Source organism: Peromyscus eremicus, chromosome 17, assembly GCF_949786415.1.
Source record: "Peromyscus eremicus chromosome 17, PerEre_H2_v1, whole genome shotgun sequence".
In the NCBI taxonomy this organism is placed as follows: Eukaryota; Metazoa; Chordata; class Mammalia; order Rodentia; family Cricetidae; genus Peromyscus; species Peromyscus eremicus.
In genome coordinates, this window is record NC_081433.1 from 9637298 (window position 1) to 9653503 (window position 16206).

General features: G+C 46.6%; 1 protein-coding gene across 1 annotated transcript in view; it reads left to right on the top strand.

Moving 5' to 3' along the window:
* Dlgap2 (DLG associated protein 2) overlaps positions 1 to 16206 on the top strand; it is a 149797-nt gene that overhangs the window by 80949 nt on the left and 52642 nt on the right. Inside the window, exon 5 of the mRNA XM_059244992.1 lies at positions 10511 to 10658. Within this exon, the coding sequence (XP_059100975.1) occupies positions 10511 to 10658 (148 nt within the window). The remainder of the gene's footprint in view (positions 1 to 10510; positions 10659 to 16206) is intronic.

Sequence of the window (16206 nt, forward strand, 5' to 3'; positions counted from 1 at the left end):
AGAAGACAATGGAGTATACCTAAGCCTCCAGCATGCGGAGGACAATGAGGTAGAGGATGGTTAGGACTGTGTCTCTGATTCAAGTACTGGTTGGGACCAAGTAAACAACTTTCAAAGACATTCACTGTAGATCGAATGAAGTTAAAAGGAATCAAACTACATGGAAAGAGTGGATACCCCAAGTCTCTAGCCAGTTATGAAGACCAGGGACAAGTATTCTGTGAGCTCATCCCCCTGTCCACTGTGGTTCATAACTGCTTATGTCGACAGCAGTACCTACTGAGCGCTGTCCGTGGCTGCCCTCAGTTATGAGTATGGTTTTGAGGGAGGGATGGGGGGTCACAGAAAGCCTCCATCCCTCAGCCTTTCTGAGCTCTGAGAACTATATCTCACTGTGCATCTAATCTGATTCAGCACACTTTGAGACCTGGCTTGAGGCTGACAACCTTCAGATGAGACACTGATGTCATGGCTAAGCCATCATCATGTCCGTACACTAAACTGGAAGCAGAGGTTGCCCGGCTTCCTGGGGTCCCACACACAGATGGGCCTGGATCACAGCTCCTACATCTGAGCCATTCAGATTTCCCATCTCCGTGATATTTTCTCAAGGAGCGGGCCTGGAGAGGGGTAGGAAGCTTCTGTATCAAGAGTTTCCTGGCAGGAAGCTGTGGTTCAATATTTGATCATTTAATATTTGATGAGATTCCATGAGTTATTAAACCTCCGTGTGCAGTGTCTTCTGAGTCTTGTGTTCCCAGCCCAGGAGACTCCCGTCACCCCCACCTGTGTCCCAGCACCCACCTTCCCTGCAGGTGCCTGAGACAGAGCTGGATCAGATAGCGTACACAGCGAAGCATAGACCAGCAAGGAGAGGCAGCCAGTGGCTGTCTCCTCTCTTCGTGTGCTGTGGTGGCTCTCTGAACCACTCCAGATCTGCATACTCTCCAGGAAATGTAGCTCTACTATCAGGGGAAACATCTTAAGTGAATTATTGTTTCCTATAAATGCAGAAAAAAATTCACCTCCCAACACCATAAAATAGACTCCACATATTTGTTATGATTTGTAGATGACATGATTTAAAAAAAAAAAAGAAATCTAGATCTCTGAACAGTCCCTAAGTGGCTCCCTCACAGTCTATCCAAGTAGAGTGTATTCCTCACATGTGGTCTGATCTGTAAACCACCTGCAATGTCTCTTTAAGAAGGAGTTTGGGGGTGTGCCATACCCTTCCATGTCCCCTCTGGAAGTGGGCAGTGTCTATGGTAGGTCTGGTGTGACAACAGAATTTTCTGAACACAGTGCTGCTACAGGGAGCTGTAGCTTTCCTGTTCCTTCTTGGAACCTGTGACAAGATGATATGGGGCCAACACCTCTGTCTACAGAAGCCATAGTCCCAGAGCCAGCCAGAGCTAGCTCATCACCGTGCAATGTGGGAGTTCCATAGCCTCCACTGTTGAAAAGTATCACCTTTACTTTACCCAAACACTGTACCCTAAGGGGGCGGGGTGGGGGTAAACCCTGTGGAACTGTGGCCTTCTTTGGAATCTGGAACTAGCAATCAAGATTTGCCCATATCCCCTGACCTCACCCCAGGGGTCCCTTTCCTTGTACCTTTGAAGAGAAGGTAGTAAAACCATTCTGCACTTGGTTGCCACACTCCAGCAGACATTGGCATGGATTTTCAGATGATCTTTCAAGATCCAGAGAATCAAGCGGCATCTGTCTTTCCCGAGGGTCTTCTCACCACTTAGGCACTAGGTAAAGAAATCTCTGAATTCACTAGCGTGGCAGCCTGTTGCCAAGTGGAGACAGCACACGCTAGATGCTTAGCTGTAGGCACAGGCGGCGGCCTTGTTTGCCCTAGGGTATCATTCGGGATGAACTGTTCCGTTAGCAACTTAGGATTTTTATGCCCCAGTCATTTCAGGGCTACTCCATCTGCAAACCCGTGACCCAGGACATGACGTTTCTATTTAAGGGGAAATTGGAGTGTGCAGCCACAGAGAAGGGAACAGCAGTGAGCTAAGGCCAGTACCATTCAGCTCTGGGGACAGCCTGCTGGCTTGTCTCTGCCCATTACGTTATTAATTCACCATGTAGCCATGATCAACCACTGCAGGTGTGTAAAAACATTACTTGAAATTACACAGTTGTTATGCCAAAATCTCAGCTCTGTTCTGTGCTCAGGGAGTCAACCATGTGGTCACCTCTCAATGAAGCCATTCTTTTCTACAAAACCAGACTGGATATAGCTTCCACTGAGGTCACATCCACTCTCAAAGGAGGAAACTATAGTTTAATAATACCACCCTTCTCTATTTTGTGCCTTCCTAGAAAAACAGATTATAGGGAAAGTTGTTCACAAGTTGAATTTTTACAAAATGTCTCAGAAATAATGACTGTCACAGGATTACATTTCTGCCTTCTACTCGAGTTAGGCTCAACAGGCATTAGCGGTGAGACAGGTTTTGTGAGGCCTGACTCAAAAGGTCTTGGAGTCAACAGTGTTTTCAGTGGAAATTGACCTAAGGGAGCCTTTTAGCAGAACCCAGAGGCCTCCAAAGACAAGACAATGCCCGCTGTTACCTGCCTCCTCAAGAGCTTGTTGTCTAGGAAACCAGCTGGTCCCTACACATGTCCTCCAGGAGCACATGTGGGCTCTGCCAGGATGCTAAGCAGAAAGGAAACAGACTGAAGATGCAGGAGAGGACCCTGTGATGGACTTGGCAAACTCCCAGGGACCTCCCTAGACAGCCCTGCCGGAAGGCTTTGGACCAGGAAAGTAAGTCAGCTTGGAGTTGGTTTAGTGTACACAGTTTGTCAGTGTGGGCGATGTTCTCACAGGGAATGTTGCTGGCCTCAGTCACACGGGGACACAGAGGCAAGAGCTGGTGGCATAGCCACCCATAGTGTGTGTGTGTGTGTGTGTGTGTGTGTGTGTGTGTGTGTGTGTGTGTGTTGACTCTGATCAATGGCTTAATTCTGTTTCGTGTGACAAGTTGTCAAAGCCTGGGCACAAACACACCTTGCGGGACTTTGGCACATGTCTAAACGTTACCACAAGGAGAAGGAATCGTTTAGCATCTCAGTCTATGGTAGGAATCAGCACAGACTTCCCTAAAATCAGCACACAACAGGCCAGCCAGTAATGGAAATGAAGCCTCCCAAACAGGTAGCAAATGCCAACATGGCTTTAAAATGTAGATTGGATTCTAGAATAATGGCTTGTGTTGACCTAACCTACCTACAGAAGACAAACTCTGGTTCAAAACAAAAGCAAGCAGGGAGTGGAGGGTGCGCATATTTTGGAAGAGAGAAGCCCTACCCTCTCATTTGCTCTCTGCAGTCATAGACCTGCATGTTTCCTCTCTCAGGAAGTTTAAGCAGCAGGGACTTGAGCAGAAGCCACTGTCTTATTGGACTAATATATTAAAGGATGGCATTCGGGCTGCCATAGTGACAAGAAAGATGGACAGATAGATGGAGCCACACAGGAGAAGACCCTAATACCTATGTAAAAAAAAATGTGTGTCACTAAACCAAGTTTAGGACTCAGTTGAGGGCCACAGAGAATGAAAATATGGTGAGTGTCTGCTGGGCAACGCTTGGAGCTTCCCATAGACGTATTTCACATAACACAAGCCCAGGTAGCTTGAGGCACCAGACAGAGTGAATGACAGCATTCATAAGAAGAAGGTAACAAAGTCCATATCCTCAACCAAATGGATATGTTATGAAGAAAGAAAAGAGAGGGAGAGAGAGAAGAAGAGAGGGAGCGAGGGAGGGGAGGGAGGGAGGGAGGGAGGGAAGGAGGAAGGGAGAAAGAAGGAAGAAGGGAGGAGGAAACAAGGGTCCAATCAAAACAAATCTGAGAATAACTGAAAAAACTCTAAGGCAGGTGCTATAATCCCCTGCAGGATACAAAACAGTCATTATATACTTGAAGCTCTCAAAGGATAAGGTTACCTAATTGCTTTATTCTGGTTAGCATGCTATCGCTGTCTAACTTACTAGGGTTTGCTGTGGCATTTCAGCACATGTGCACACATGCACTGACCCTACCTGCTTCCTTTACCCATCTTGGTCTTGGGTACCCTGCTGCTCTAGCACTCGCTATCCTATTGACAAGTCAGCTTGTTTTTGATCTTCAGTGAATGGTAGGGAACATGTGGTATTTGTCTTTCTGCATCTGCTTGATTTCACTGAATATATATAATGTTTTCCAGTGCCATCCATTCTGATGGAAATTGGAGGATATAATTCTTCACTGTGGCTGAATAATACTCCATCATTGATAGGTACACATATTTCTGGTTGGTGACCAATAGAGACATACACAGCCAACCAGGCTAATTCCATAACTTGACTATTGTGAGAAGGGGAACCATTAGCATGAGTGTGATGCACATCCTTGAGACAGGGCCTTTCTAAGCATGCTTGTGCCTCAGGGCCCTAGGTGCTGGGCAATCAGGGATCATCAAAAGTCAACCGGAAGCAGGGGTTCGTAAACTCCTTGTCTCAAATTTTTGATGGTTAATGATGTGGACATACAGAAGGAAGGACAGCAAAAGCAAGGCTTAACATCCTTTTTAAAAACCTTCGAATTTCTATAATCAGGTTATATATATTTTTCTTGCAACAGAATGGGCATGCTCCATGGTGTCCTACCTCAGCCCTGCTTTTCTCCCTTTGATGTGCCTGTCACACTTAGGGAAATTCTAGAAGATGTAAAGTATCTCCTGTCTTCCTTGATGTCCAGCCAGTCAGTTCCTAGTTCAAGGCACTCTCATACGCTCTGTGTCCCCAAAACAGTGCCCTGTAAGAAGTGACTTTAACTTTGGTCCCATAGTGTCTCTTGGGTCTCCGTCTTCTCTTCTTACTCCTCCTCAACCCCAGGACCAACACAAGAGTCCCCACACTCTTGCTTTACTCATTGGCTGGGGGCAAACATGTGGATTTTCATTTACCCTTACTTTTGCCACAAATTTCAAACTCCTTGGGATAGTCTTCACACATATTTCCAATCTTCTCTCCCATGATGTTCTTCTGGCACTTCTACTGGAGACTTCTGCTGTCCTAATACCCATCCCGCCCGAGTCAGTATACACTGAGCTTCCGTTTTCTATTGTTCCAATCTGAGTCCCAACACAGTGTTAACTCCCTAAGAAGAGAGATCGTCCTTCCTTCCTAGCTCTTCCAGGTTGATGGAGTCATTAAATGCCCATGTGAATTCAAACTTCAGAAAAACGACACATTTTGTGTTCTGTCAGTATGTCCTCTGTGGGGTGTTTTTGAAGCAATGCTTGGGATAACATCTGGACTTTAAAATGATCCATCTCTCATCTGAAACCCAAATGTAACTGGAGTCCTGTGTGTTATCTAGTACCTCTGTGGTTTCAGCTGCTTTGAGCACCCTGCACTGTGCCTGGCACATGGCTCAGGACAGCTCTACAGAATTTCCCTCTGTGAGGCAGATGACTCTGCATACTGCAACAGAATGTACAGGAGATGGGCGTGACACAGTATGCACAGAAACAGGACAGCCAGGTGATGAGATGAAGCACCAGAGAGGTATAGCAAAGAGAGACGGAGTTAGAGTTCGTTCAGGTCGGGTTAAGGTTTCATTCAGGTGTAGAGTTAGACGCAGGTTTAAGCTTAGAGTCAGGCTTAGGGTTAAGGTCATCAGGAGGGAGGGTGATAAAGCTGAGCATAGGGAGATCAGTTCTCATCCCTCATGAGGCTATCTGTTGCTGTATTACTGACACTTTCCAAGGTGAAGTGCTTCTTCCAACACTTGTCTAGGCTCCACCTAAGACAAGGAACCTTAGTTCCAAGCTCTGCCTCCAAAGCTTCCATAGATGGCTCTGCAAAGGATTTGTACCCCATAGCCACTGCTGGCACTCCAGGGAGGCCTCCTGTCACAGTGTCCTTGGTCGTAGCTGGAACCCCCAGGCCCAGGACGCTCTTATTGCAAGTCTTGTTGAAGATGTCCCAGCAGTGAGTGTGGATGGAGCACATGGCCTGAGTCCCTGAGTTCTCTGTATTGGGAAGGTCCACACACATGCACCATGGCCAGCCGGTCTGCACTCCAGATTCGCAGGCTGAGCCCTCGTCCTGTGCTGCAAGCCCCAACTTTCAAAGAGCAGCCATCACCAGAGTGGAGGGGTGTATCTTTTGAGGAAAACGAACATACATCTCAAGGCATTTGATTTTGATCAATGATCAAATGAGCAGGCCCTCTGTGAACTCTGCACCCCAAGCTCCACAAGGGTAGCAAAAACAGTGGAACAATTCCCTGAGCACCATGGTGGGAGAGTTCACTTGAGGTCATGTGTGGAGTGGCAGCAGGCAGGTTGTCCTCACAGGGACCATGAGCCAGGACCAACCACCACCTGTGCGGCAAGCACCTGGATGATATAGGAAAATGCCATGGCCTCAGGACCGACCGGGACTGACTAGGGTTTCTCTAAAATGTGTGCTAAGAGACAGAGGAATTTCCGCTTTCTGGGAGGAATCCCACTCACACCTAATGCTGTTTATGTGTTCCATTTGAGACAGCAGAGGAAGCGCGGCTGTTTCTAAGTGGGTGCTATTCCTGTCCCGTTCCATTTATAAACGTGAAAAGGTGTTCTCTGCGTCTGCAATGAATACACAGAAAGTTTGTTTTCTTATATTTCTCCTTAGTACAACCCCTGACTGTTTTCTAAGGTGACTCGAAGAGGGTGTTTTCTTTTGTCTTTATTTCAAGGATATCAACCCAGGTCTAAATAGCCATATTCAAAGGCTTGCACACGCAGATATTTTGTTATGGAAACTCATTTTTACAAAGATCTAAAATAACAGTTGAAGTCTGTGGTCCTACAATCCAGTAAATAACCTGGAACAATTTTGCAAATGGGGGGGGGATGGTAAAATGCTAGAAAGCCCATTATTTTTTTTCAGATGATTACTTGAAGTTTTCCAAAATGAGGTTCCTGTCTCACTTATGCATAGATGATGATCTCATGTGGGCAACATTTGAAAGGCAAAAACTAGAACAAAAATATCCCACATTATTCTAGAAAACGGTCTCCTTCTGCAGTTTCCAGAGCTACCACCCGTCCATGTAGGATGTTGTTTTCCAAGGCTCTGTCAACCAAGATGACAAAGTAGAAATTCCCACTCTGAATAGGCCAAGGGGGAGAAAGTCCACTTCAGAGTGTCAGAGGGGTTCCAGGAGAGTCTCCCATGCGTGAGCCATGGCAAGACCTTACCAGGGAGAGCATGACACTTGCCACCCCCATGATGTGCAAAGGACCCTCCCCTGTGCACGCTCAGCCTTTCACCGTACCTCCCACAGTGGGCTCTTGGTATTGAGTCCTCAGGAATGTGATGTCTGTTTGTTTATTTGGGGTTTCGTTGGTTTTAGTTTTATGAAATAGGCTCTTGCCCAGGCTGGCCCCAAACTTATAATTACCCTCCAGCCTCAGCCTCCAGTGTGCTGAGGTACAGACTGTGAGCCACCGTACCCAGCTCCCCGATGGTGGCATCTGAGGCACAGTATTATACAAAGGTAAACCATTATAATACTTTCAAAATCACTGTTAACCCTAGTGGGATTAAAGGGGGCTTTATCGCTGTCTTAAAAATATAATCAGCATTCTCTACCTGGGTTCCAATTCATGGATTCAACCAACCACAGAGAGAAATATTTAAAAAATAAAATAAAATTCCAGAAAGTTCCAAAAGCAAAATTGAATGTTAGCACGAGGGAAGTAGTTTGCTGGCACTGGGAGAGGGAAACGACCAGCAGACACATCCTGCTGTGGCCCCTTGGCACTCCAGCATGAGTGGCCACCTGTGTCACAGCCTCTGTGCCGAACATAAAGAGACTTCTCCGAATTACTAAATGATGTCCGACAGCCACCTAGCATTTACGTTGTGTTAGGTACGTTACTCATCTGACGATGATTAAAGTGTGTAGAAAGATGTGAGTAAGTTATATGCAGATGCCAGGCCACTTCTATGATGTCAGCATGTAAGTCATCGGACATGATTAGTGAATGGATGAGGAAATATGTATGAGCATCCTTGGAGTTTGGTAACCTGGGGTCCTGGGACCAGTTCCCTGCAGGTGCAGAGGGAGGACTAGATGTGGTGACAGGATGGAACACGAGCGCTCCGGCTCTTACTCAGCAGCTTTCATTTTGGAGTTAAAAGGTGAGCTTTTGCATCCAGCCTGAACAGGCTCAGAGTCTAGTTTTACCATTTACTCTCCAGTGAACATACATAGACTCCTGAAATGTGGTCTCTAGACCTACGTTAACAGCTTAATTAAATGCTTACAGAGGCCGGGTGGTGGTGGTGCATGCCTTTAATCCCAGCAGAGCCAGGCGGATCTCTGTAAATTCTAGGTCAGCCTGGTCTACAGAGTGAGATCCAGGACAGGCACCAAAACTACACAAAGAAACCTTGTCTCAAAAAAACTAAAAAAAAAAAAAAAAAAAAATACCTGTGGAGATTGTGTTGTGATAGTCAGCAGCAAATGGTAACTATTGTACATTTATTTATTAAGTGTTTTTCAGTGGCTACTTCTCTTTAGGTGCTCACTGAACTTTGGAAAAACTTAGAACTTTTTCTGAAACACAGCATTGCAGCATCCTGAATGCTGTGTTCTTAGATGCTAGTGTAGGACACCAGCCGGGTTCTGGCCGTGCTGTGAGGCTGACACTCATTCGGGGTGCCAGACACTGGCTAGGAGCAGTGGGTACCAAGGTCCAGAGGACATTGGTTCTTCTTATGGTTCTCAGACTTGGAAACAACCTGGTTGTTTGGTGGTATGGATGGTGATGGTATGGTTAGATGGTATGGATAGTGTGGATGGTAATGGTATGGTTGGATGGTATGGATGGTGTGGATGGTGATGGTATGGTTGGATGGTATGGATGGTGTAGATGGTGATGGTATGGTTTGATGGTATGGATAGTGATGGTATGGTTGGATGGTATGGATGGTGATATCAATCAGTAGGGAAATCTAGTGGAAAAGACACCAGGAGCATTTGGTAGACATACAAGTAAGAAATGAGAGGTCCAAAAGAAACTTCAGAAGAACAAAGAGACACGAAGAAGAAATTACTTTTAACAGAATTACTTTAAGTCTACAATTAGTAAGTACTGCCAAGTTGACTTTATAAAATCGTGTTTTCTCTGTTATTTGTTATTATTTGTGGGAGAGAATGCATGGTACATGTGGAGGTCAGAGGACAATTGTAGGAAGTTTCTCTCCTTCTACCATACGGGTCTCGGGATCAAACTCAGGCTTTTGGGCTTGGCCAGCTCTTCTGGCTCAGCCTTCTCATTAGCACCTGGTGCCCCACTTATAAAGAAATAAATAATAAAATAAGCTATATAGAGATCCACTGTAGAAAGAAATTATTTAGTTTATTGCCCAGGCGTGGGGTCAGAATCTGTTTAGTATTTGTAAGTATTTCTACATATGAGCTGCACCGGCAAACCAAATGCTCCATCGTGGTCGAAATCAGGGGGGAAGTGATTGATAATGTCTTCCCACACTACTCCATGAATTTTCATGGCACAGTGGAATATTTGACAAAAGAATTTGAAAGGGAAGGTACCAAATTTTCCAGAAACTTAAGCTAAGCATCCCTAGCTGCTGAACATCCTCGGTGTTTTCCCACGCTTGAATGTTTTACAAAACAGCAAGTTGGAAAACTGGGAAGTGTTGCTTTTAAAGAAGCTTGGGGAAAAAATGGTTATCATGAGAACACATTGGTCCAAACTCCCTGCTGTACCTCTCTGCTAGCATTGTATAATCTGCTCACTTTAGAAGTAACTGAGGGGCTGGAGAGATGGCTCAGCATTTAAGAGCATTATTGTCCCTGCGGTGTTCGGTTCCCAGAAACCATGTTTTGTGACTCACAATCATCAGTCACTACAGCTCCTGGTAATTCAGTATTCTCTTCTGACCTCTCTGGGCACCTTCACTCGGGTGCTCATATTCCCACACAGGTAGGTATCCATACACAGAAACAAAAGTAAATACATATCTTTAAAAAAAATAAAGTGGTGCCTTTATTTATTCCAAGTATGTAAAGTTGCCAGTAACCTAGCAAGATTGTTATGAGGCTCTGGAGGAATCTGGCTTAAATCTAGACACTGAGTTTGCTATTCTGCTGTCTGAGTTTTGAGGGCTTCCATTTTTGTTTTGTTGTTGTTTTCTTTCCTCTTTAACGGACGATGGTCTTAACCTCACGGCCCAGCCATAAAAAAAATTGGTTGCAAAGCAATTTGCTAAATTACCTGCCCTGTAACTTTTGATGGAATTCACATTTGTCGATGCAAAGCCCATAACATTTGCATAAAGCAAAGTCATCCATACAAAGATGTTCAGCTGGAAGCATCACCAGCCAGAGTATGGAGTTGAGGTGTCTACTGGCAGCCATCTCTGCCCACCCTTCCCCGGATGCTCACAGACCACATTTCTCTTTTCTCTGTCTTTGTAGCCAGAGCTACCTGCAAGCTGCCAGTGAGGTGCCTGTTGGTCACAGCCTGGACCCATCAGTCAACTACAACTCCCCGAAGTTCCGGTCCAGAAACCAGAGCTACATGCGGGCCGTGAGCACCCTGAGCCAGGCCAGCTGTGTGAGCCAGGTGGGGCCTCTTCTGTGCTTTTCTATGTAGGATGCAGTCTCGGGGCTGTGCTGAGTAAGAGGCTTCCATGGGGAGACAGTGCCCAGGCACCCATGGGCAGCACTCTTCCTGCAAAGAACATGCAACCGTTTCTCTTGGTTTAGCATGGACTTTCTTCCTCTTCCAACAAAATGGCCTCATTGGCTTATGCTTCACCTTCCTAACAGAGCTACCAATCTAGTGATTGTCACAGGTTGTGGTGGGACACCACAGAGGGCATCTTCCTGGCACAGGCAAGGCCTTGGTTTTCTAACAGCCCAGCACTGCAGACAGAGGAACTGGGTCCCACTTGCTCTTGGGACAGGTCTTATCTCTCACCAGATACCTAGTCTCAAAGCAGGATCCAGGGTCACCACGGAGTCCTAGGGGTTGGACCCAGCAGAGGGAGAAGCATGAGGTTTCTCACTTGGGTAAACGGACCAAACAGCACACACTAATAACTAGCCGGAAATGCTGGTGTCGTGTGTCCTGTGATGTGCAGCAAATAAGAACTGACTTTCCAAGCTTTGATTAAACACCTGCTTACTCGTGGGAACTGCTATTAAAAAGGGAAGTTAAATGCCAATAACCTCAGTGGACAGGAAGCTGGAGTAGAAGGAGCAGAGATTCCAGCCCACCAGCAAGGCCTCATCTCGAAAACTAATAATTCTAATAATAATTTTAAAATTTTACAGAAAAATGGCAGAGTTTATAGTTACCATTAGCTTTACCCATGATTCTCTTGCCAAGGAACAGAAAAGCCTGGGCTCGGGGTCCCTCTTCTTTGCCGTGGGCAGAACAAGGAAGTCAATGGACTTGAGTATTGATGAGGGGAGAGTCCTGCAAACAGTATGCATTCAATAACAGCCATGTTTGTTGTTGCTATGACTATGATGAATCGCCCTGGCATGTAACCCAGGCACTAAGACATCCATCCCCCTGGCTATGGACAGTGCTGACTAGCCAGGGGTAATGAGTCTTTTCCTACAACCACTTCTCTTCAGAAAGTTACACTCGGGTGGTTTTCCTTTAACGCTGTTGGGGGGCGGGGGGTGGGCGTCTTGCCCTTGTGCTTAATTTGAGGATTTTAACACTTCAGCCTACCTTAGCAATGGTTTGCTCTTGGAAACTAGGTCATGTTGCCATGGGAAACTAACATGGGAAGAACTGCCCCTGCTCTGCTAGTCAGGACCGTGGGGTCTTAGTTCTCAAAATCCCATGTTCTACATGTCCTCAGTCACAGGCCACCTGGAAGGGGACCCCTGTGTCTGTAACTACCACTCCTGCTATTCTATTAGAACACGTTCAGATCCTAAGAATTAGGCTACTGTGGTGGCCTGACTCACCAGCAAAGCTCCCCATTTCCACACAGAAGGGTCAAACATGGCTTTGGAAGGTACCCACAGGTCAAGTGAAGTCAGTATACACTGTAACAGCTCCCATCCCAGGATAAAGATTGCTGAGGTAGACTTCCATCTTTTTTTTTTTTTTGATTTTTGAGACAGGGTTTCTCTGTGTAGCTTTGCGCCTTTCCTGGATCTTGCTCTGTAGACCAGGCTGGCCTCGAACTCACAGAGATCCGCCTGGTTCTGCCTCCCGAGTGCTGGGATTAAAGGCGTGCACCACCACTGCCCGGCTTACAACACTTTCCCTTACAGTTAATTCATTTTCCAAATACAGTTTTTTATTTTATTGGCATTGGCCTGTATGTATACCTTTGTGAAGGTGTTGGATCCTGGAATTACAGACGGTTGTGAGCTGCCATGTGGGTGCTGGTAATTGAACCCAAATCCACCGGAAGAACAATCAGTGCTTTTAACTGCTGAGCCATCTCCCCAGCCACAATTTTGTTTTGTTTTGTTTTGTTTTGAGACAGGGTTTCTCTGTGTAGTTTTTTGGTTCCTGTCCTGGATCTCACCCTGTAGACCGGGCTGGCCTCGAACTCACAGAGATCCATCTGGCTCTGCTTCCCGAGTGCTGGGATTCAAGTTGTGTGCCACCGCAGCCCAGCTTTCCAAATACAATTTTTAGTAGTGCTATGAAGCCGGTCATGGTACATGCCTGTAACTCCAGCACTCAGGGACTAAGGCAGAAGAATCGTGAATTCAACCATAAATCTTTAATTTGTCTCCTTTAAACTTTCTATAATAATAAAAAAAAAAAAAAGTCCTCTTTCAGTCTCACCCACCCGTCATTTCTCCATGAAATTTATTTTTCAATTTGTGAGGCAGGGACCTAGAACCACTGACTACTGGGTTATTCACCTGAGATGAGAAACTCTCCTCCACACTCAAGGGTACCCCCCTTCAATTCTGCCAAAATCCAATTTGGAGAACAAATGAGTTAATCTGAGTTACTTACCAGAGCATGGGTAGCTGAAAGACAACCCCATCTTTAAAATGTTTGTTTCAGCATGGGTAACGACCCAGGAACGCTGCCTCCCTGGAGATCCCTGCACAATTTGCAGTCAGCTTGATAGGTTGGAAAGTCTCTTCTCCCGAGAAGTCTTACCACTTATATAACCTTGCTGAGTAGTCTTGTAAATCTTTTAAGTTTCAGGAACTTGCTGAGACTTGTTAGTTGTTTGTTGCTTGAGTCTTAAGAGCTTCCCTGGGTTCTCCAGGAGGGAATGTTGTTATATAATAGAGCCACATAATTTGAAGTGTCTCATTTCAGCCGTATTCCAGTGCACACAGACCATCACCATCATTCAGCCCCAGAATGCTCTCATCATCCCAAACTGAAGCCCTATCTCCTTTCCCCAGCCCATGACCACCCCCATTCTACTTTTTGTATTATTTTTAGATACCTGGCGTTAGTGTAACTACTCAGCAGGGATCCTTCTGGGACTGGCTTATTTTGCTAAGCCCATTGTCCTCCAGATTTATCCATGTTGCAGCCATGTGTTCTGGGTGTTGATTTGCTGTGATCTGAAGTTTTCATGGTGGCATGCTGTAGCCTGTCCCCTCTGAGAGGTCTGTCTCTAACCGATATCATGCACCTTGATGGTCAGCCATGCTCTGATCCATTCCATCCTTCTTATAACTGGTTTCATGAATCACCCCCAACCTGCCCCTGAGTCTTTGACAGACAGACTTTTAAAGTAGTATCTTCCTTTACTCTATCTGCCAGCATGATCCAAGTATTGAGAAGCTGTGGTGGACCAGCTGTAGTGGACCAGAAAGAACAAGAAAGGGAAAAAAATCTTAGTTCTCAGCTGTTTGTGTATGTTTGTGGAGGGGGTAACACTGGAATACAGGGGGAGGGGGGAAGGGATGGGGAAGACAGGATGAAATCTGGTTTGGATGTGACATTGAATAGAGAGGAGCCAGAGTTTCCTGGCCTTGGGGGCAAAGACATCCCACTGGAATGGGGAACGCATGGGAATCCTAACCCAGTGGACCTGGATCTGGTGGAGTGACATTTCAGCAGGTCTGCAACTACCTAGTGAGGCATTTGAAGTAGAGATGGTCACGACAGAGAGGGGAGACTTGTTCAAACTCTGAACTAGGGAGAGAGGAGGAGCTTAGAGAATATTTTCATGGCCTTAGCCTGTGGCTCAGTTAGAGTAGACTAGGAAATCTGCATGGGGGTGGGCCATGTCTGTATCATGGAAAGCTGCACTTAAGAATCTGTTATAAGCCTGATCACTGTAGCTATAGACACTTGTGTGCAGTGACATGATTCTGAGACATGCTTCACTGAGACAGACTCTGTCATGGCAGCTAGAAAGATGTAGTGGAAAAGGTGAGGGCCAAGATGGAGAATGGCCGTCTAAGACTCCAGACAGACAAATGGGTCTGCCTGTGTCCATCAGGCACTGAGATTAAACACCAGGTCTCAGAATGTAGGTCCTCACTAAGCTCATGGTATGAGAGACGGGACAGAAAGAAAAACCTAGAGAGGTAGGGGAACAGATAGCAAGCAGGGGTGCCGTTCTGTGTCCTGAACTCTGGCTGGCTGCATCCCCAGAGATCCCCATCATGCCACTGACCAACGTCCCATCTGTACATGTGTGTCACTGTAGAAGGACGCGCCTGAGAGAGAGAGACCCATAGTGCGTGAGAACTTGGAGGGTTGCTGTGTCTTAGATTCTTTTCCTGTTGCCGTGACGAAACACACTGACGGAAGCAGCTTCAAGGGGACAGGGTTTGTTCTGGTTCCGGCTTCAAGGTGCAGCCCATCACTGTAGAGGAGTCGAGGCAGCGGGGCTTTAAGCAGCTGGTCACGTGGTGTCCACAAGCAGGCACTGAGGGCACTGAATGCTCGCTGCCGCTCAGCTCCTTTCTCCATTAATGCGCTCCAGGATCCAAACCAGGGAATGGTGCCACCCACAGTGGGTGAGTCTTTCCGACTCAATAAACACAGTTAAGATAGTCCCCCACAAGCATGCCCAGAAGCCCATTATCCAGGGGATTCCAGATTCTGTCTACCATCTCAGAAGTCATTTGCCAAAACCGAATCAGTGAGTGGGGAGAACTCCCCGGGATGAGCACAGACTGAGCTCCCAGCCTCTTGTCTCCAGCAATGGACAGAACCCTGAGTTCACTAACCCCATTTAAGCTTCGATCATGCCTCTCCCACCTAACCCTTCAACCTGGTTTCTGTAGCTCCCTTGACTGAATTTCCAGTTTAAAATCTCTAGTTTCAGCTCGTGAACAGTGTATGATGTGTGTATATGAGCATCACCAACAGGACACGTCAGGAAAAACATGTCTTCTTGGGCTGCCCACCCTAAATAGAGTCCCTGCGGCTGAGCTGATGGCCCAGCCCATGTCAGTTTAGCCTGTGGTCTCACCAGGGCTGACAGGCCCAACACGGTGCTTCTTCTAGCGTATTTGGGAAAGTTAAGTTCCCAGGGTAAACCGATATACGCAACTGAAGACACAAGCTGAAAATTTATTACTTTATCTGCTGTACTTGCAAGTCTCAAGCTAATAGGGGGGAAAATATGCCTGAGATTCAAATCCACATACGTCCGGAACTCCTCCCAGGCAGCCATGTCTTCCCCGCCCTGACTCCGCTCATGATGCTGTAATGGTGATGAGGGCAGGAGTTGCCTCTGCCAAATTTGGGATTCGTTTCCATGACAATGAGCAGCAGCTGACTCTCACGTCCTGAAAATGAACTAAAAGTAGCTGATGCGCTCGAATGTGTGTGCTTACTTCTCCAGCCTCCGCCCCAGAGTCAGCCTGAGCGGTAGGTAGCTGGGGAAAGCCAGAAGGGTCACTGGGGAAGGAGGAAGGCCCGACAGTGTGGACCTTGGCTGTGTACCCGGTGTTTGGGGAGGCTTTCGCCAGCCCTGTCTCCTAGTCTGTGTGATGGCTGTCAGCCTGGTGAGTCCACAGAACTTCCATCCATCTGTAGCTAGTTAGGTACCTTCCTGTTTCGTAAGGAAGAACCTAAGAAGCCATCCCCCAAGCTTGACGGATTCCCAGGGCGGATTTCAAACTAGCTGCGCCGAAACTAGAAAGCTGTCACCGAGTACTGTGAGTGCATTCTGTCCCCGGTTCTTGTGTGACATGGTCGC